The sequence below is a fragment of the Microtus oregoni genome, unplaced genomic scaffold (genome assembly GCF_018167655.1).
Source record: "Microtus oregoni isolate MIOR12 unplaced genomic scaffold, Mior012 000000F_ref0000247, whole genome shotgun sequence".
In the NCBI taxonomy this organism is placed as follows: Eukaryota; Metazoa; Chordata; class Mammalia; order Rodentia; family Cricetidae; genus Microtus; species Microtus oregoni.
The window spans coordinates 93,656,746-93,679,784 of record NW_024543059.1 but is presented as its reverse complement, the minus strand read 5'-3'; the positions used below and the strand labels follow the sequence as shown (position 1 = coordinate 93,679,784).

Genomic DNA, 23,039 nt, shown 5'->3' with positions numbered 1-23,039 from the left:
GGTGTCGAAATGTTAACTAATATCCCAGATACCTTAACAATTCTTTCTTCTGATTAACAAGAATGACTCATGAGTTTTTGTTTGGCTTTTCTTTTTTGGGTTGGGGGTCAGGGTCTGACTTTAACCCAGATTTGTTCAAATTCACAACAGGGCTCCTTGGTTCAGCATGTGAGATTCTAAGTGTGAGTTGCCGTGAACAACAGTAAGAAGTATCCTTAACCCTTAACCACAATCTTGCAAAAACAGCATTAACTACATTTTATAGTTTCAGAAACAAATTCTAAGAGGTTAATTTGCTCAGAATTTCAAGTCTTAAAATGTAAAGTTGAGATTCTAAGCAAACAGCATCACCCACTATTCCACTATCCCTCAGCAGTCTCTATTAAGGTGGTTATATAAAGGTGTGTCTGAAGGGGTCAACAGTCTCTATTAAGGTGGTTATACAAATGTGTGTCTGAAGGGGTTCATCTCTGAGGACTCAGTCCTCTGAACCTAAAGATGGCTGCTGCACTCCATCTCAGTCTAGTCCCAGGGCTCCAGACAGAGCTGTCAGCACCAAACCCAACTTCATCTCTTGTGACTAAATCAGAGCTTTGCTTTAAAAGACCTTGAAAACAGTTCATGAATGGTCACTAAAAACATTTACTAGGGTACATAATTATCACAGATCTCTCTGAAAAGTATTCCTCTTCCTCTGAGTTTTGCCTTCTGAATGTTTGATTTTTTTTTTCCACCAACACCACATAGATGCACCATCTTTCCCATGGATTTGCTGAGCATCCTCCCAAACTAAGCTATCCTACTGCATGCATTTTAAATAAAAAATTATTGGAGCTGGACTTTAAGAGGATGAGAAGCCCCTTGTTTAAAAAGCAAGCACACAAACAAGCAAAAAGTACAGATTTCAAGATCAAACAACTCACACTTTGGCTTAAAACACACATTGGTTTAAAATCTGGAATGTTGGTGCAGGGAGATCAAAGGCACTTGCTTGTTGATTTTTGTTTTCTTTAATGTGGAAGCTGGAGCAAAGGAAGGAAATTGGACTGGAATGTTGAATTATTGGAATAATTTTCTAGGACTCAGTCTTAATCTTTTTTATTCCAAAATGCAATGAGAAAAAGTTTCATTAAAATTACTATAAGTATACATTTTTTCATGGGAAACATTTGAAATTAAAGTAATTAGGTTCAAAACAGCAATTAAAATGGTACCTGAAACCCCAAATTAGTAATCATACTATTTAGTTAATGAGCACAAAAGAGCACACAGCAGACCGAATTTACTGAAGAATTTTGTGTGTTTGTTACTAGGGACAAAACCCAGGTGCCCCAGTTAAGCATGCACTTTACCAGAGGGCAACATCTTCAGCTCTAACATTGCCATTTGTGGCCCAATAAAAAAAAACAAAACAAAAGAAAAGACTCTCCCAGTTCTGGAAGAATTGTTTCTCTTATAAACTGGTCTTGAGACTTCCTGAGGAACTTTGGACAAGTGTTTCAAAAATCTGGAGGGTTCCCTGTGTCAGTTCTTCTCTCCCCTCCCCCTCTCCCGCCCCCAGCAGGCTTGAGATGTCACTAGGAGGATTTTCTCCTTGGCTTACTCCAACCACTTCTGACCAGTGATGGAAAACGTCTACTTTGTGGGCTGGCTGGAAGGCTGGCCTGAGTTGATCTCAAGTTACACCGCCTTTCCTCCTCCCTCAGGAAGTAAAGTCCACCGGCAGGAGTGCCTGAACCACTCTGCTCTGTTAAGACTACACAAAAGCCTGCTTGTTTTCACCAAGCAGCGGAATGAAAAACCTTAGAAAAAAAAAGTAACATTTTAGGAAAAGTAACTTTTTTTTCCTCCACAATTTTCTTGTCTAAAGAGGATTCATTTGAAGAACACATCCTTAAAGGTAAGGTAAAAATGAACTGGGTGTTGGGTTGGTTTTCTCAGGGGCCTTGGAATAACTGGAATCGCTCTGTCTAGCCTAATCATTTAATGGATGTCTCACACACACGCACAACACGCGCACACACCCTTGGTTATCTTTCTGTCCAGCCTAATCGTCTAACATGTTACACACACACACATACACACCCCAGCCTGCTTTAACCATGGGAAATAGGGATAACACCCATTGCTCAAAACACATACATTCTCCTCTCACTCTTTCTCAATATATAGGTATTTACTTACTCAACTCTGTTTGAAGGTAGCACACTATGACATTCTAATCTTGAATTCCTAGCATCTCTCTCCTAAGGTGGAGACTAGTCTCCCACAGATTATTCCTAAATTCACTATAACACCCAGAATATTTAACCTCTCTACAGTACCCTCTATTTCAGTTCATTCATATTTCCCAAGTGGGCTTCCCAATTTTTTTTCCTGATCTAGTATCCAGTTAAGAAAGAGATAATGTACTTTGTTGGGGTATCTAGTTCTTTAAAATACCTAATGCCATATAAAGGGGCTGGTAAACCCAAGGTATCACTCCCATTTATTTTCCTTTAAAGTCAAGGACTGGTCTGCAGAACTGGAAGGGCAATATATGGCTTCCTCAAGAATTGCCTATAGGTGGTGGAGATTTTGAACATGAGTAGCCCTTATAATCCCAGAACAACTGCTTTTATACCATGGAGAAAAAAAAAATAAAATTTAAAAGTTTAACCACATTCACCTACAATCCCAGCTTTCAGGAGAAGGCAGGACTGCCATGAGTTCTAGGCTAGCCAGATCTACAAAGCATGACCAGATCTTAAAAACAACTAAAGAAAGAAAGAAGGGGGGGGGGGAGAGAAGAGAGAGACCCACGTAAGTTTAGATCACTTCCTTGGCTACTGAAGCAACTGTTTTGAATCTGCCACAGTGATCTGTCTGGAACATAAAGGAAGCACCACAATGCACAGGGGAGAAAAGGCTAAAACCCCGGATGGAGGATGGGGATGGATGATCGTGCTGCATTTTTTTCTGGTAAGTTTCTCTCCCCTTTCAAGCTGCTAAACTGTCTGGAGAAAAGCTTGAAGCCTAACAGATATCACTTAAGAAATAATGAGATTTGAGTAAACAGGCAGCCAGGAACTTTCCCCAAACTACGAAGATCAAAGGCCAACCCAGCTAAACCCAGCTGAGCTGCTTCTCTTGAAAGTAGAAACATTCTTATATTCTTACCCAGTCCTCTCCTCTGTCTATGATCTCTCAATCAGAGAATGCTCCAGGCTTGATTGGCAGTTCTGCCCTGGCAGCATGGCAATTGGGATTTGGGGACACGGCATTTCTTACTACACTAGGGCCATCACTGGGCATTTCTAGAACGTTATCAGTCCTGCCAGTGGGAGACTATCATACTTAAAATTCCAGCATTCAAAGAGACCAAATCAAAATGATTGCTGAGAGATCAAGGCCAGGCAATCACACCTGGCAAGACCTTATCTCAAAATTAAGTGCCCACTCAGCCTAACATGTCCACAATAATTCTAACAGTAGTCTTTGTGCTGGTTTTTGTCTACCTGACACAAACCTACACATCTGGGAAGAAGGAACGGCAGCTGAGGAATTGCTTCCATCAGAATGACTTGGAGGCAAGTCTGTGGGGGGAATTTTCTTGATTAACGATTGATGTGGGAAGAGTCCCATTCACTGCCACCCCTGGACAGGTGGTCCTGTGTTGTTTAGGAAAGCAAACTGAGCAAGCTGGGAAAAGCAGTATTCCTCCAGAGCTTCTGCTTCAGTTCCTGTCCGGCTTCATGGTAATTTATAAACTGTAAGCTAAAATAAACCCTTTTCTTCTCAAGTATTTAGTCAGAAATAGAAGGTCAACTGAGACAGCTTCCTTCATTGATGGGGATTGGGAACATTCCACCTGCTGCCCACATTCCCCCCCCCCCCAATAACTTAAACTAGAATAAACATTGTATATCTGACACGTATTGTAAAGCTAAGACTCCTTACCCTCATCTCCAAGAACTGTTGGGTTTGCTATGTGAGAAAGTGGTGATGTGCATTGTCAGCGTGCCAAACACTGATGGATCCCATCCACAGCTGTGCCTCAACCTGCGCATCCCTAGATCATTCCAAACACTGATGGATCCCATCCACAGCTGTGCCTCAACCCGTGCATCCCTAGATCATTCCAAACACTGATGGATCCCATCCACAGCTGTGCCTCAACCCGTGCATCCCTAGATCATTCTATCAACTTTGAGACACACTCACAAAAACACCTCTTTCTTGACATTCCTCCCCCGCTTAGATTTACAACAAACAGCCCACACAATGGGAGCCCAATGTACCGGTGAGTAACATCTGTATGAAATTGGAGGTGGGAAAACATAATGCATTACCCCTCCCTAATGGTAAAAAAAAAAAAAAAAAGAAGGCAGAGATCCTCAGCTAAGGTTTGTGTATTATAAAACAATAAAGCACACGTTGCTGAATTCTGGCTTCATTACCAAAGACTAGCATTTCTCCTCCCCTTACATAGAAACATTACTAACAGGGAAACTAAAGATGCCTTAAGTCTCAGATCCCTGCCTGGTTAGGCCTCCTCTCAAAGCATGGTTTATGGTGCTGGTATTGTTGGGTAGTCTGGTTCTCCCACTTTTTTCTACATTTTTCTCAATGGCTAGCAAGTTATTTGATTAGTTACGGCTAAGAAAAGGCACCTCACAATCAGGTTAATAACATCTTGTTTGGGTAATATGATGATGCTTATTGAAGCACAAAAGATATAGCAAACTGTTAACAATGAACTCGGGCCAACTCACTGCTCACAGTGATAATGTGCATCCTTACAGGCCACTGCGTTTATTTCTGAATGAATTACCAAGACTACTTTCCCATAACACTTAAACTCCTGAAATAGTGAAAAAAATTCTCTGTGTACTTTGTAAGCTCCCCTACAAAGGCATAGGAAGGTTACATTGCAACTTACCAGACTTTATATATAACTGTTTCTGTGTTTAGTATGTCTTACCAGACATATTATATGCCTTCTCTGAATTATACAGCCAGAAACACAGTAGCCATTCATTAAATACCTGCTTGTGGGGGATGAATAATCTGATAAACAGACACATTTGTAAGTAAACAAGAGGGTAGAGGAAGTCAGAGGTGCAGAGAGGCTATAGAAAACACGTTAAGGGACAGATGTGGTGGTGCACACCTGTAATCTCAGCACTTGGGAGGCAGTGGCAGGAGGACCATGGCTAGCCTGGGCAGCACAGTGAGATAATCTCAGAAAAATAACAGATTTTGGTTGTTCTGAGGATATGAAGTTTAAGTGAGGCAAGTTAATCAGGAAAGTATTTTAGAGTTACATCTGTGGTGATTAGTCCATTACTGAATGGACTAGTGAGGATTGTATCTAGACACAGGGTATCTATTGGACAAGCTGCAGCATAGGCAAGAAAACAAATAAGGCCCCAAATTTAAGGAAAACACCAGGAATTACTAAAATACAGATCTGAGCATATCAAGAGGGCAGGCTAAGATGCAGAGAGGAACCTGCACAGCAAAGAATATAAAGAGTCCAGAGCTGTTAGCTGAAGCACTTCGGTGAGTGATGAATGCCATTCACTCAAGTTAGGAGGAACAGGAAAAAACACTCTGAACAGTTGGAATGGCTTAATCTTGAACAGAGTCCAAGGGGCTTATAACCACGAACAGGCTTGATATAGTCTATATGCATCTGAAGTAGAGCAACCTGTGTCTCCAAGAGACACTGTTTAAAACCACCAGAGAAAAGAGGAATAGGACAAATCTTGGGGGGACTCAATGCGGGATGAATGGAATCATTCAGAGATGGGGAAAAAGCATAGAAGTAGGCAGATGTCTAGAAATTATCAGAGAAAAATGATGCATGGGCACTGCTGAGATCACACAATAGAGATGGGAACAATCTGGCTTAACAATAAACAACTCTCTGATAACCTTGGCCAGAGCTCTTAGATGAAGAGCACTAAGCTACTGAACTTCAGTTTTCAGTGGGCTACTGCGATAAATAGAATCAACAGACTATGAAGAAACTTGTTTGTGAAGGTCAGGACAAGCTAGGCTATTACTACAGGAGGGCCTGGGATAGTAAGAAACTGTTATTAATTAAAAGTGACCCTAACAACTGGCAGTGATTTCAAAATGAGTCAAGGCTGATCTAAAACACACAAACGAGTAAGAACCACTTAGTATTCTTATGGGTCTAATATAACTGTTTTTGCCAGTTGGTATTTGCCCTTGCCTTTAATTTCAGCACTTGGGACGCACAGGCAGGTGGATCTCTGCATTTGAGGCCAGCCAGGTCTACAGAGCGTTCAAGGACAGCCAAGGCTACACAGAGAAAAAAAGAAAAACTATCTCAAAAAACCAAAACCAAAACAACAAAAAACTGCTTTTAAGTTGGAAATTAGGGGTTGGACCATTCCTAGGTTTTTGCTTGATTTGGAAGTGAGACAATTACAAAGGCCGATGAAGACTGAAGCAGGACCAACACCTACCAAACTTGATCCAAGACACAGGATCAAGACTGATATAGGAGTCTGCTTGCTTAATGAAGGGAAAATACAGACATTGGGATAAGTCTTTAGTATTTTTTTGAGTCCCAATAGAAATGAATTATGAAGTTAAAAGTGCTGGCTGGGGAAATGCAGGAGTTCCACCTTTCCTTTCCTGAGACTCAGTGAATACATAACACAGTCTGGGGTCACGCCCCAATGCTAGAGTTAGAAGGAATAAGAAACAATCTAAATAAAGAAACGTTCTTACTGGAGACCAAGAGCAAGCCATATTCAGATGATTAAAAACAGAGGTAAGCCGGTTACGGTGGCACATGTATTTAATCCTAGTATTTGGGAGGCAGAGACAGGAGGACCTTTGTGAGTTCAAGGTCAACCATGCCTACACAGTTCTAGGACAGTCAAGACTACATACATAGACTCTTTCTCAAAAAAAAAAAAAAAAAAAAACCACACACACAAACCAGGTAAGCATTCTGTGGACATCATCACCACATAGCTCACACACACAGGAAAAAAGCTTACAAAATGACATTTCACATTGGTGGTCCTTGCTCAGAAGAAGTACACTCTATTTTGACATTTACACAATTTGCTAGTTTTTTATTTGGAGGAAAGTTATAATAGACTGCCAGATTGTGGGTGCTGGAGACTGAACCTGGGTCCTCTGGAAGTGCAACAAGTGCTCTTAAACACTAAGCCATCTTTCTAGCCCCAAGTTTTGTTTTGTACTTTCAAATCAGAATGAGAAAACTGTTTAGGACTCCTTCCTGAACTTTGAAAGCCTTCTAACCATTGCCAACTCTCAGTCTCTTGCCTTCAGATAAGAGATACTATTGTGAAATAAGATTGGAAATGTTGATTCAAGTAAGGTGGGTGTTGGTCATGATTCTTTAGGATTCGAGGAAGGGTAGTATCTATCCAAACAGAAAGTCCCCACCAAAGGCATCTGGAACAAGCAACCTCCTGGACTGCTATACAACAAGAAAACAAGAGTAGTGGTGAATCTGGTGTCAGTCTAGGATACAAGCCTCGGTGTCTGGACCATCATTGCCCATTTGTTTTCTCTCTTAACTTCTCATCTATAAAACAATGGTGACACACATCCTTTTCAGACTTGAAATGGGGATTTCAAGTCTATATTTTCATGGCCATGTCCCACCACTTTAAAGAGGAATGAACTGCTTCTCACCCCCATTACGTAACCAGAAAGCACCAATAAGAAAAATAGGTAAGTATTGAAACGCTGGAGCAATAGAACCTCTGGTAATAGCACTAGCCTGCTTTCTACCTAACAAGGACTGATATGCTTTGGTTTAGGTAAATGTGTTTGTGATGGCAATGACCAAGACATTTGCAATATTCTTTGTGGTCTTTCAAGAAGAGTTTGAAGGCACTTCAGAGCAAATTGGTTGGATTGGATCCATCATGTCAGCACTCCGTTTCTCTGCAGGTATGAAACTGGCAACAAGCTTGCTTCCTACAGAGAACGACCACAAAGGTCTTGACAACACCATCATTCCTTTAAGGTTGAAGTACTGTTACATTCAACTTTACTTATTAATATGCATTAATATCAGTATGTAATACTGAAAGAGACGCCAGTGTTTAAGCTCTACTTAATCTGGCAATTAAGTTGGGAAAATTAGGGTTAAACAGGAATTAAAAATCCAACTATTTGATTCATGAATGGAATTTTTCGTCCCTTGTTTCTTTCTAGTCTGGTAAGGCTTTCAGTCCAGTGAGCCAAGTCCTCAACCTGAAAATGAAACCATTCAGTTTTAATTATGTGATCATATTAAAAACAAACATTAAACCAATTTCTCTTCTAGTTCTAATTCAGTAATATGATAATATGGAGATTAGTGATTCAACTTTGCCATTAGTGTAAATAAAATTTTATTGAGTATACAATACTTTAAAGCGGTTATACTGTCTTCTTCACATTGATTCAAATCACACATAAGGACTAAGGAGTGCCAGAGAACATTAATGTAGCACGAATTCTAACTGGTAGTAATAATAAAATCCCAAAGTCAGATATAGGGGTTAATGCTGAAGATCAGAGAAGCAGAGCCAGCAGCCACTAGAGTTCTTTTATCTCTACCAATGCTCAGACTGAAGGGGCAATTCTGTCCTCAGATTGCATCTCCTGACTGCATCTGTCTTCACTAAACTCAGACTGAAATGAGTTCCTGTCATCTCCCGCCTTATATTCCTCTCTGCCCAATCATCACTCCCATCTCCACCTTTCTAGTGCTGGGATTAAAGGTGTGAGCCACCACTCCCTGGTTTCTAGTGGCTTAGCTCTGTACTCTGATCTTCAGGCAAGCTTTATTTGTTAAAAAGTATCACTACACGTTAACGTAGCACTCTCTCTTCTCTTAAGGTCCCCTGGCTGCTATTATTTGTGACATACTCGGAGAAAAACCTACCTCCATTCTTGGGACTTTCCTTGTTTCTGGTGGCTATCTGGTCAGCAGTTGGGCCACAAGCATTCCCTTTCTTTGTGTGACTATGGGACTGTTACCTGGTGAGTACTGTGAAGAGACTATCAAAGATGAACAAGAAACCTTTCTACTGCCCAAGGCTCCTAAATAGATTATGTGATCTGGTAACTAATAACCTAATAAGAAAGTAATTTCAAACTTGTTTTTCTTTTAGGATTGGGGTCTGCTTTCTTGTACCAAGTAGCTGCTGTGGTAATTACCAAATATTTCAAAAAACGATTGGGTCTTTCTACAGCGATTGCCCGTTCTGGAATGGGACTGACGTTTCTGCTGGCACCCTTCACAAAATTCCTGATAGATCTTTATGACTGGACAGGTGAGTTAGTCTAAGTTTCTAAACTATCAACACCAAAAGGTTAATGTTTCCCCCTTCCCTTTGATGATGAGTGAAGCTTTGAGACCAATAAATTCTGCTTCCTTGCTCCCTGGCGAGTCCAGATCTTGCTAAGTAGACAAGACTGGCCCCAAACTTGTGGCAATGCTGGGATTAAGGAAATGAGGTACCATACCACACAAAGTGAAAACACTTGCAGATGTTGCTATAGTATTTACACACAAGGTTCTGGGTTTAATCCCTAGCACTGATAATGAGAGGGGAAATAAGGATGATACTGAATGGAAGAACATCTCCTTCCTTAAAAAGCATGAAAGAAAACGGCTGGGAGGTGGTGCAGGCCTCTAATTCCAGCACTTGGGAGGCAGAAGCTGGCTGATCTCTGTGAGTTCAAAGTCAACATGATCTACCAGAGCTAGTTCCAGGACAAGCTACAAAGTTACAGAGAAACTCTGTTTCAAAAAACAAAAGAAAGAAGAAAGAGAGCGAGAGAGAAAGAAAGATCTTCCATGGCCTGGAGACTTTGCTAGCTCACTCAGAACTCTCTGGAATTCAATGCCTGAGAGCCAACTGGAAGGCCCTCAGAAAAACAATGCTCTTCTCCTTTTCCTCTAACCCTTCACTAAAATAGATTATATGAAGAAAGTATTTGTAAAAAGATTAGGCTCCGATTGGACAATCATATATGTGTGTGTGTGTGTGTATACTAGAATTTTTCACAAAACCACTTCTGAAGTATTTTCTTTAAAATGTTCATGTCTATTTCTGTCTTTATATTGTTGTATTGACTCTTTCCTATGTAGAGCACTTACTCAGTAATCTCAGGGTGAATGGTAATCTTCAGCTGACAAACCTTTAAGAAAGCCTACATAACTTGTTCTCTCCAAAAACACGTCATAACTTGTTCAGGACACACCAAAACCAATCAAGCACTCAGTATCTAGGGCAAGACTAGCATGTCTTCTTTCAAAAGTGTTTAAAAAAATATCAGACTGAAAGACTGTTTCTTTTCCTAATGTTTCCCCCATGATTCCCACTGGTTAATTCTGTATTTCCTACACCAAAATCCAGTCACTGCAATATATTTAAAATAACCATTAAGAATGTATTGTAATTTTGAGTCATTCAGATTATCAACCCACCTTCAACCCCTCCCCCCTTCTTTTCATGACTTCTTGGTCCAACTTCCTGGTTTTCTATCTCCAAAGTATTTCATTTTTTGTAGCATGTATACTGTTAATAGATTTAAATGCTTTCAGTTAAATTATGGAAGCAGGGAAGGAGATGGCTCAGCAGTTAAAGGCATTTTGCTATTTATTCTTCCGGATGACCAATCTGACATCTCACAACTGCCTGGAATTTCAGCTCCAGGGGATCTAATTCTCTTCTGGCTTCAGTGGGCCACACACATGCACACACACACACACACAGAGAGAGAGAGAGAGAGAGAGAGAGAGAGACAGAGACAGAGACAGACAGACATAAATAAAATGGATTTTTAAGTAAACATGGGAAGCAAAGTAGTACTTTCAAGAATTATTGGACTAAGTCTGTTGGTCTCTTCTGAGCCTATAAATAGAAAGTACCACGAACTGAAGAGTATTCTTATCTTCTCAATTTCTCTTCCACTTAGGTGCTCTTATATTATTTGGAGCTATTGCATTGAATTTGGTGCCTTCCAGCATGCTCTTAAGGCCCATCCGCACCGAAACAGTGAACAATTCTGGTATCAAAAACAAAGGTAGCAGTTTGTCTGCAACTGGACCCGAGGCATCAAACAGGACAGAAACATCATACTGCAATGAGACACAAGAGTCTTGTATCCAAAGCATTTCTATGAAGAAATCTGAACAACTGACTAAAAATTTAACTGTCTTAGAACATCAAAGTGAAGAGTTCGACAATGGACCTCACAGGAACAGACTGTCACTTATGAGCAATGACAAAAGTTACCAAAAAAAGTTTGTTTCATGGAAATGTAAACAAAATCTTTTAGATATTTCTCTCTTTAGGAATCCTTTCTTCTATATATTTACCTGGTCTTTTCTCCTCAGTCAACTAGCCTATTTCATTCCTACTTTTCACCTAGTAGCCAGAGCCAAAACTCTTGGAATTGACATAATGGATGCCTCCTACCTTGTATCTGTAGCTGGTAAGAAAATCTATTTCAAGCCTCCTACCTAGAAGGAAAAATAGCTTGGTAAAATTTTATTTTAAAACTGAAGGAGAGAATGGAGGGAAATAGCAAGAGCAATCACGAGTGGGCTGTGGAAGGCTAGGGAAGCAAGTCCTCTGCGGCTAAGCAGATCTGTCAACTGCGATCGGGGATCTGAGTGGGCCTAACTCACCTTACTCATTTTCAGGTGTCTAACACAGTAGATACCAATTACTTCTCGGGCAGAAAATTTCAGAAAGCTGGTGCTGTCAACAACTAGTCTGGGAAGAAGGAAATCTCAGCTAGAAAACAGTACGGTAACTGGAAAGATGGATTCTGAAGGGTCAGGGTCTTGCCTGGATTTCCTTGCTGTGTGACCTTGGGCAAGACGTTCTCCTCTGTGCCAGGATTTCCTTTCTTATCTATAGGACAGGTGTAAGGCACTGCTTTCTTTCACAGCTGTATTAGGGATGTAATAAGTGCAATTCAGTGTAGTGCCAGGCCCACACTATTGGTATTTGATGTTAAGTAATTTCTTCTTGAAATAATCGTGAGATAAATATGACCCTTGAATTAGTCACTAATCCACAGGTTCATACTTAAAGTAAATTAGAACATAAATTAGAAAAATACAATTATTTTTATGGAATTACAAAATGTTGTAAGATCAAATGCTTAGGTTGTACATTTAGGTTGTAGACACCTAACAAAACAAGGAGTCTGAAACAAATGAAAAGGGGTAAGATCGAATCTTGGTTTGCTCTAACCCAGCAATTCTCAGTAGTTCAACTTTTCAACAGGTTTCTTACTAGCCAAGCCCTTACAAAGCTGGACACCTAGTTTCAATGTACTTCAGTCAAAACTGATGTTACACTGTGCAGAGTAGGCTGGCCTTGAATTTACAGAGCTGCCCTACCTCCCCATGCTACCACACCTGGCTTCATGCTTCTCTTTTGGTATTTTAACTGCTATGTCCTGTAACAGGATAAATGGTAAGAATGCTGAGTGAAAAACTGTGGCTCATTACACCTTACCACCTATGTCCCAAATGACATTTTTAGACTTCTTACATATTTTCAAACTACAATAACCTTTGGAAGTCTTAAATTCCAAAGCTTCATAAACAAATATAAGTTCCAGTGTCTCTTAATATAAGATTTTAATTTCTCCCATGTTTTACCATGACTCCTCTTGACACGTAAGTTTCATATCCTCACTTGCAAGTTCTTTTAAGAAGCTGTAAGATCTCTTCAGCTCATGTCTGTTTTTTAAAGCAGGGATTCCACACAAAATGAGAAAACACATGGGAATTTGATGGTTTCATGTTCTGCTGGAGGCAGCATTTTGTTATTTTATTAAATGTGTTTAGAAGAGGAAGTAACTTATATATCCTATTTCAGTATGAAATCATTTTTCCTTCATGTATTCTGGCCTCAAAACAGAGTGCTACTACTTGGAGAAAGATGTGCTTATACACTGACATTTTTACAAAGGGTGTGAGGAAACAAAGATTGCCTGACTTTGTATTTACTGTTCCAGGTATCACTGAGACAGTCAGTCAGCTTATTTCTGGATGGATTGCTGATCAAAACTGGATCAAGAAGTATCAATACCATAAATTTTACCTCATTCTATGTGGTGTTACTAACCTGCTTGCTCCTTTAGCCACCACATTCCCACTCCTTATGGCCTATACCATCTTTTTTGCCATTTTTGCTGGTGGCTACCTGGCACTGATACTCCCAGTACTGGTGAGTAAACTCATTCACTGATGTTAAACTCTCAATACAAGGCTCAGTAACAGTTTTCCCAAAAGAGAATTCAAATTTTGTATTATTTTTATGACTAAAGTTACATGAAGCCGGGTGTTGGTGACATCTTTAATCCCAGCACTCGGAAGGCAGAGGCAGGCGGATCTCTGGGAGTTCCAGGTCAGCCTGGTCTACAAGAGCTAGTGCCAGGACAGGCTCCAAAGCTACAGAGAAACCCTGCCTCGGAAAACAAAACAAAAATTACATGAGACCTCAGAAACTCTAAAGCTAGCTATATCCTGTCATTATTTATCTTACCATGTGAGGAAAAGAAGCTGAGGATTAGCTGCATAGAACTGGAAATGGAACAGAGATCAGAAAGATTCCAATGGTCTTCTGTTCACTCCTCCCCTCCAGGCTCCAGGGATGTCTGATTCTTACTAGAACACAAGCATGTAAGTCTAACAAATGTGGCTTCTATGTTAAGGACATTGTTTTGACAAGTTCTTCGTTTTTATTGTAAACTGACTTAAATCCTGAATTCAAATGGAACTGAACTATTTTATAGAACAGTGTATGAGGCTTAGGCAAAATTCCAGCTTCCGAAGGTTGAAATCAGCTCGTTGTGTTACTAAATTTCTTATAAACCTATGGCTGGTAGTCAGTCGTATGTAGATCCAATTATTACTGTAAGTGCAGACTGCCAAAATACTATTTCCTAATGGGAAAATCACTAAGGTTTGGGAGGTACTCTCCTGAACTATATAAATCAAACACCAACGTACCCCACTAATAAACTGAAAACACTACTTTGCCTAGCCAAAGTGCTGTTCCCTAGTTGACTTTTGTTCCCTTTCCTAGCACTGGGAGCAAAAAGTTATTCAAATCATCCCAGGAATCAAACCATTTAGTTTAAGATTTAAAAAAAAAAACAAACAAAAATAAACAAACAAACAAAAAAAACAAAAACGTTGTCACCCCTTTGTAAACATAAGACACCGGAGATGTTCATCCTTAAAATGATTAACACTGAATTCTAATTGCAGGTCGATCTGTCTAAGAATTCTAGAGTGCACAAGTTTTTGGGATATGCCAGTTTCTTTGCTGGAAAGGCTGTCCTTTCTGGACCACCGATAGCAGGTAACAACTAAGTCATATTCTTAAGCAAATTTCAAAGAAGAAAATAGGAATCTAAGACCAATGGCAACAGAATCAGGTTTAAATGCTGTTTGACTTCCCTCTACCCTGATCACCAATACAGGAAAATCTGAGAGTTAATTCTGTAGATGTGCTATTTTACTTTACTGGAAATAATCAGTTTGACCTAAATGATATTGTCTGCTTGCTGGTTTAATTAAAACATTGACTACTTGCACAAAAAAAAATTATCCCTAGGGCACAGGATTAAATGTTACTGTCACAGACCAAAGGGTCAATATATTTGCTCTTATTGATTGCCAAGTATTTGCAGTGTCCACAAAAAGGAACTTACCTTAAAATTTACTTTGCTATTTTTAAATGGTTTGTTTTGTTTTTGAGACAAGGTTTCATTTGTCCAAGTGGACTTCAAACTCCCCATGAACCCACGGAACCTTAAGGACTTTGTGATCTTCCCGTTCCCACCTGTGATTACAAGTGTGGAATCAATTACTTGGGGTATGCAGTGGTAGGGATGGAATCAAACTCAGGGCATCCATGCTAGACAAATAATCTGCCAACTGAGCCATCCCTCACTTTTGCTACTTTCAGACCATAACTGAAACAGTAATTCTGCTCTATCATTAAAAAAACAAAAACCACTTATATTAAGTTTGTACGTTATTTTTTATGTTTATTTACTTTTCAGGCAGGGTCTCATGCAGCCCAGGCTGACTTTAAACTCACTACCTAGAGGATGCTGCTTTGAAGTCTTAATCCTCCCTCCTGCCTTCATCTCCTAAGTGCAGGAACTACAGGCATGTGCCACCATTCTCAGCTTCTATTATTTTTTTAATGAAAAAGAACAGACTACAACAGAGTAAATTAGAAAACAGAATCACTTTATTGTGAAACTTTTATTTCATGAGCACACCTAATGCATTATAAAATATTTGTTTTCCATCAGTCAGAAAAAAATGTTTATAGCCTTTTCTTACTCAAAGTCTAGGACACTTAGAACTATATGTAAAGATAAACATAGAGCTCCTGAAAGATACTTGTATCCACTAGTCCTAGGGAACGGGCAGAACGGGTAGTAATCAGGCTATTGCTAAAAGCTCATATAGATTTTTTTGTCTCAGAGTTGCTCTTGGTATCTCAAGATTATAAGACACTAAACTAAGAATGTCTCATTGCTAATGATGTTATGTGGCTAAACACCTTGTTAAAAGGAGAAGTTTCGTGGAAGCAAGTCTGGTTTCTTTAAGTCATTTCTCTATGAAATGATAAAGAGGATTTATAAAGACCATTAGATCTCTTCCCAAGTTCTGACTTTAGCAGCAACCAAAAAACAAAACAAAACAAAAACCATACACTACAATGATTGTTTTCAAAGTAACTCAGTTCTCTGGGATGGAGAGGTAGCTCAGTGATAGACTACTTGCTTAACATGTGTGAGGCCCTAGGTTCAATTACTAGTACTTGAAATCCAGAACAGTACCTGACTATTAAGAGGTGTGGGAAATTACATGACTGTGTTCACCGTTAACTCTAAACGTTTACTGGTAATCTTCAGAGCTGTAGAAGTCTCATTTTTACTTACCCATATCTAATATCAAATGAAAAGCTGAAATTCCTATAAAAGAGTATATATATGCATGTTTAAGTAGGAATCTGGCAAACAGTGAATCCTCAGACAAAATGTTTGTTTTAAATTGGTAACAGTGAATACATAAACAATAAACTTCTCCTTCCTGTATGGGAATGAAAAAGAAAAAAATATTAGTTCTATACAACATTTTAATAATTCTAGCAAAGATAAAAACATAGGAAGCTTATAGAACCGATGTAACCTTTTAAAAAAAATACACAATTTAAAAAAATCTATAAATAGAACACATGGGAAATAAAATCATTTATATACCTTTATCATCATGAATATGAGAAATGTAACAGCAACACAATTCCTTAATATAGGACAAAAATTTGAAGGCCAAAAAGCCAAAAACATATCCTCCTGAACTCCTCCACAGAACACTAACCCTGCCCACTACAGCCAGATTCCTTCTATCCTTTTCCAGTAACTAGTAACAAATCCAACTTTATTTAAGAATATGGCCCAAATCACACTCAGTTCCCTGGCTGGGGGTGGTTAGCAAACTGTAGGATAGAAGTCAAGGCACACCCAAACCTGTCAGTGTCTTGCTGATAGAGAGCCTCCAGGATTCCACCTTAGCACCAAGACTGCAGCTTTGAAAAGTTGTGGGAAAACACAGTATTTGAAACTTTGTTATATTTCTAGCAGACCCTTGCTAAAAAACAAATGATACAATATTACAGATGACAACTTAAGCTGAAAAGTATAATCATATTCTCAAACATAACTCAGACATTAACCATATTACCTAAGATTCCTAATCGTGACTATAAAACATTCGACATGAGCTCAAAATTAAATGCTATTTCATTTAAAATTAGAAGGCTTGATTAGCTACCTACAAAATAATAAAACCGAGTATGGTCCTCCCTTCTCCCACTATTCCCCACTCCCAATAAACAAATACATTATGCACATACATATAAATACTTAAATCAAGCACAAATATCTTAAAAACTCTCCTAAACTTTTTAGTTTGATGATTTCTTATATTCACGCAGTAACCACTAAGCAACTTTAGCTTGCTGAAACTCAGTACATAAGACTCTTCACTCTCTCAAGGCCCTCTAAGGAAACTTTTAAATATTTATTAATCTTTTTTATTTTCTTTTTTTTAATATTTATTTATTTATTATGTATACAATGTTCTGTCTGTATGCCTGCAGGCCAGAAGAGGGCACCAGACCTCATTACAGATGGTTGTGAGCCACCATGTGGTCCATGTGGTTGCTGGGAATTGAACTCAGGACCTTTGGAAGGGCAGGCAATGCTCTTAACCACTGAGCCATCTCTCCAGCCCCTCTTTTTGATTTTCTAAGACAGGGTCTCTCTGTATAGTATAGGCTGCTTAGAACTTGCTATATAGTACAGAGTGACCTTGAACTCCAGATTCTCCTAGCTTTCAAGTGCAGAGATTAAAGGCGAGTATACCATGCCCTGCTTGAAAAAAAGTTCTAATCCTGTTCCCTCTCAGGTATTTCAACCTTGTAAATTAGAAATAACAGGGTAACTGGTTATCTTTTCTAACTCCGAGTATTATAGGAAAAGAAAATGGATAAAATATAAAATCAATCCATCCAAGGAAGTCTCTGCCCCTCTAACAAATAAGCTATGTCATGAACGGATAGGTTAATCCCTACTTCCAGTCTATCATCAAGTACAATACCGAACAAAACTTCTATCCTTGCTCCACCAAATTAACCTTTAAAGTTTCATCATGCCTATTAACAGAGAAGTTCTCTGAGGCCTAAAAGTTTATTAGAAGAAAACAAAATAGCTCAATCTTTTGGTCTGTTATAGATCCACTGTGAAGACTGGGGTAAGTGGAAGACAAGTGAGAAAACATCAAAGTTCCCTGTCTGTATAAATAAACAGGAATACACTAACATTGAAGAAAATAAGTAAACTGTTCATTATTAGGTGGTTAATTTATGTCAAAACCAACCCCACACCCAGCTTTACTCTAATTCAGGGTTCTTAAGATTGATGAATATCTATGAAAACATCAGTAATAAATTCCAAATAGCTCTATTGTGGTTTAAGAGGAGAAAATTATCATTCTGCCCTTGCAAAGACTGGGTGTCCAGACGCTAATCCTCTAATAAAACAGAGCACAGAGAGCCAATGCTTAAGTATCCTGATAAATCTTCCGGCAAGTTTCTATCCTGGGGCCTTTAGTGAGCTCCAACCTTACAAGGCTTGAATTTGCTAACCCATGTTTCCCAAGATTTATTCATATCATGACACATATAGAACACATAAATATTTTACAACACAACCAAAGTAAGAGATAAAACTGCAGTACCCAACCAGTGTCCTCGAGAAGCAAAAGGATCAGGGCCTGTCCAGGCAAGGTGGCACATACCTTTAATTCCAGTACTTGAAAGGCAGAAGCAGACAGATCTTTGTAAGTCTGAGGCTATCCTGATCTACACAGCCTAGAAGTCTAGGCCATCCAGGGCTACCTGGTGAGATCCACATGTCAACATAAAGAAATGAAATAAAATAAAATCAGTATGTCCATACACCTTTGAAGTTTGTCACTATATCTCCTACCCAACAGAGAAAAGTTCAGTCTCAGAATTCTCAACCTCACAGTTGAAGGACCATCAAGGAATTCTGTGATCAAGGGCTTCCAGGGTCTATTTCAAATCCTAACATGATGATAAGTGGAAACGTAACAGCCAGCCTAACAGATGTTTTTTTCTTTCTTTTTGAGCACTCACTCACTGGGTGAGTTTGTGTGTGTTCATGCACATGCCATACTGTATGTGTGGAGAACAGAAGACAACCTGTGGGGTCAGTTCTCTTCTTCCATCATAAGTTCCAGAGATGGAATTCAGGCCATCGGGATTTGTAGCAAGAACCGTTTTATTACCTGTTAAGCCATCTAGCAACCCCTAGCAGGTTTTTTGTTGTTTTTTGAGACAGGGTTTCTGGCTCTCCTGGAACTTGCTTTGTAGACCAGGCTGGCTTCTAACTCTTAATAGAATTCCTAACTCAGTTCGACAATCAAATTCTGAAAGATATAGTAATGAATACCTCTTAGAACAATATATTCCCTTTTAATAATTCATAAAACCACATACAAAGTGTGTTAGTTAAACATCTTTAAATTCAAAACAATAAATATTTGAGGGTAGTGACATGATGTCACAATGGTAAAATTTCCTACCATAAGTTCATTTCATGTACAAAAATAGTAAAAGTATTATATAAAATTATCTTCAGGGGGGATGGAGAGATGGCTCAGCAGTTAAGGCCAAGGTTCAGTTCCCAGCATCTACATGGCAGCTCACAACCATCCATAACTCACTTCCTTGGGATCCAATGTCCTCTAAAGCACCAAGCACATATATGGTGCATAAACATACATACATGAATGCAGGTAAAATACATATATATAAAATGAGTAAATTTTAAAAATTATCTTCAGGCTATGTATATAAAGTATACACAAAACAAGTGAGTTTTCTGTTTAGACTTGGGTCCCAAGCCTAAGATAGCTTATTATACATATGTTAAAATACTTCTGATATTAGGTATCCTAGATAAGATCAATCCTTATTAGTCACAATAAACAAGCTTATATTTAAGTGGCTTTTAGGTGAGTTAAAAATTCAAGTTTGATAGGTCTTAAAACATCTTTTGGAGTAGTGAACCTTTGTCCCATCATTAAAAATTAAGGGTTACATATTTGGCTCTGGATCTCAACTAGAATTTTAAAGATACTGGTATCTCAATTACCAAGTATAAATAGAACATCATCCAGCTTGAAATATGCCAAATGATCCCCTTCTCAATTATAAATATATTTTAATACCTTAATGTTTCAGACATAACATTCTCTTTAAAAGGTGTGTGAAAAGCAAAGTTATAAACAACTCTCTTGAACCCATTTTCACCTTTGCTCTCCTGATAGTTACTAGCACTATTTACTATCAAGAACCCCTAGTTTTTTCCTATAATGCTAACATTTGATACCCATTCAGAAATTCACAGTAAACACATATATATGCATAAGAGGAGGGGTTGCTGTTCCATTTCTCCCTCCTTCCTAGAAAATTCCATAGCTCAGGTTAGTCACCTATTTTTTTAGAAAGTCAGAGGTCAGTCACATCCAGAGAATACAAAGACTCATCCGAGCTGACCTTACTCCACTCCCTCAACTTACCCCCAAGAAACATTTAAATGAGAGAATCAAGTAAGGAACCAATAAACTCCTTAAAGTTAGCTGAATTTAAAAGGCTATAAAATATTCCATTTATACATTACATTAAAAATAGGAAATACAAATTATCAAAACAAAAGGGACTGGGGGGGGTAGCATGTATGTACATGAAGCTTTGGGTTCAATCCCCAGAATTAAATAACAAAAACCCCAAACCCTGTCACAGCTAAAATAAGAGAATGAAGAAAAGGCAATAAAACAATTAACCAAATGAGTCGGGGGCAGGCAGAACAGCTAAAACACATAAGCACTGAGTATTCCTACCTCTCTCTTCATCAGTTTATCATCTCTTAACCCAGAACCACACAGGCATATAACACAAAGATTGTGACTGGAAAGATGGCTCAGCAGTAAAGAGGCCTGCTCTTCCAAAGGTCTTGAGTTCAATTCCCAGCAACCACATGGTAGCTCACAACCATCTGTAAAGAGATCTGGTACCCTTATGAGGAAGAGTCCTCATGAAACCCAATATGGACAAGTTCAAAAGAACTACCATATATGGATTGCACATGCATGCTTCAGCATTGCCAGGACATAAATTTCATTCATTCATTCATTCATTCATTCATTCATTCATCCTGGAAGTCACTCTGTAGAGCAGGCTGGCCTCGAACTCAAAAAGATCTGCCTGGCTCTACCCTCTGAGTGCTGGGATTAAAGGAGTGTGCCACCACCATTACATTACAGACTTTTATATGGACATTTAAATGTTCACTTCTTGCTATTATTTTTAAGATGTTTTACTTAAGTTCTAGTATGTGCCATTGATGAGAAGACTGCCAGGCTTTTTACATTCTTAAAGAGCATTCAGTTAGGAATGCAGCTCAATGGCCTACCATGCATCAGGACCTTGATCCAATGTCTACACATGTGTGTGCTCTCACATGGACTATTTAGATTTTAGAAAAATTCCTTCAGCACATTTATCAAACAGTTCCTTCTCAGGTGATATCATAACCCCCAAGTCTTCCCTTCATAGAACTTACCAAATACATAGTTAAAATGGTTAATATCTATTTTCCCACTAAACTGTAAACTTTTATTAGTGCAGGGACCATGTTTATTTGGCTCAGTACTGTTCTTGATGCATAGCCTGTTTTCAGGAACATGGTAAATACTCAAATATTAGCTCAGTAAAGGAAAGAAAGTTCTGATTACTTTCTTGTTAGAAAACAATAGTCTTCTTGTAAGAGTATCATAAAATGAGGTGCTAATTTTCTCCAATCTCCACCCTAAGACATGTTTCTGAGTCCACAATGACTTTTTTAATGATGCAAGTTTCTACTTAGATGAAAGTGATTCAGTTTCAAGTAAGACAAGTGAGAAGCTGTATTAAATCCAGTGGCTCACAATACAGACTGGGAAGATGAGGCCTCTTTCTTCAAAGTCTAAGAGTTGCTTGAGAATCACAAACAGAAAAGTTCACTTCACTAACAGAAACCACTCCTTCCTTACAGGCTGGATATATGACTATACACAGACATACACAGGCTCTTTCTACTTCTCTGGCACCTGCTATCTCCTCTCTTCAGGCTCCCTTTTCTTTGTACCACTGGCTGAAAGATGGAAAAGCCAACAGCCTGACCTTCGAAGGACTACAATCAAGTGAGAGCTTAACGAAAGAAAATCCAAACAAGCCACTGGAAACAAAAGCGCAGAACAAAAATCTCTGTAAAAATGAGAAAGTAAGCCATATAATTTTTAAGATTCCTTCTTGCTTTATTAGCACTGCTAGAAATGTCCAATTGTTGGTACTTAATCAAACAGGCTAAAAACCAAATCAGTTGAAGCAGCTATCTGACCTATTAAATGAAAATCATAATGTATCTATAATAAATACAAACTTTCATTTGTGCTATGGTAATTCTGTCACCAAAATGTGACAACGGTAAACTATTTTTTTTAATATAGTAATTGGTTGACTAGAATCCGAATAAAGCCTTTCATAGTGACAAGAATGGTATATCCCCTCCAAAAATAATGTATCGTTGTTTATTGATTGTAAGTAATCTTCAATTATTTTGTCTCTTAACTTCCTAGTGAAATAAAATTTGATAAAATAATCTTTATTTGAAAATCATTTGAAAGGTATGACTGCCCATCTAAACAGTATTATCTTTTCACTACATTTAATTATCTAAAATATTTATATAAAGCATCTAGATGATTCTTCAGAGCTGTAAGTTCCATATGGAAGTTGAAAAGGAGGCTTTAAGAGGAACTATGTTTGTTCAAAAGGTGTGGATCATTTATAGCTAATTAGTAATGAATGGTTCTTGCCTGTGAATAATGAGCTCTTGGCTGTTTGGGTAGTCTTTAAAAGGATAAAAAGGGGTTTTCTAAGCAGGGAATGGTGGCATATACCAGAAGTCCCAGCAGTCAGAAAACTAAAGTGAGAACAACTGAGTTTGGAGTCCAGTGTGGGCTACGCATTATGAACTGTGTCCAAAATAAAAACCATTTTCTGCAATACAAATCCCTTAACATTTTTCAGAATGTTCCAACTATTTTTATTCCACCCTTCACTCTTCTCTGCTTTCAAACATCTACTGATTCCTTAATAAAGAAAAACCCTAAACTGAAGTTTAAATTTGGTTCCACACCTTGATACTTTTCAAATTAGCCTTTGTGCAAACTTTGCCATCGGCTATAATTCCAGAAGTTTGCCTTCTCTGACCAGGTCTACTCATACTTACCACTTACTTACAATCTGGCTCACTCAATACTCAGATGGAGCAACTTTCCCAACTTGTGGAATTTCCCCTAA

At 38.6% G+C, this 23,039-nt stretch overlaps 1 protein-coding gene across 2 annotated transcripts; it reads left to right on the top strand.

The window, feature by feature from the left end:
• Positions 1–1,762: 1,762 nt before the first annotated feature.
• LOC121449077 (monocarboxylate transporter 5) lies at positions 1,763–21,975 on the top strand. 2 transcript variants are annotated; one of them, XM_041653281.1, is made up of 9 exons: positions 1,763–1,900; positions 2,858–2,961; positions 7,818–7,950; positions 8,887–9,030; positions 9,162–9,323; positions 10,975–11,493; positions 13,036–13,247; positions 14,294–14,387; positions 21,730–21,975. In XM_041653281.1, the coding sequence occupies exons 2-9, from the start codon at positions 2,890–2,892 to the stop codon at positions 21,879–21,881; spliced, it is 1,488 nt and encodes a 495-aa protein (XP_041509215.1). In that variant the 5' UTR covers positions 1,763–1,900; positions 2,858–2,889; the 3' UTR covers positions 21,882–21,975. The 2 variants fall into 2 exon arrangements, with proteins under 2 accessions (XP_041509215.1, XP_041509223.1); XM_041653289.1 differs by lacking the exon at positions 1,763–1,900 and having other exon boundaries at positions 2,794–2,961.
• Positions 21,976–23,039: the final 1,064 nt, after the last annotated feature.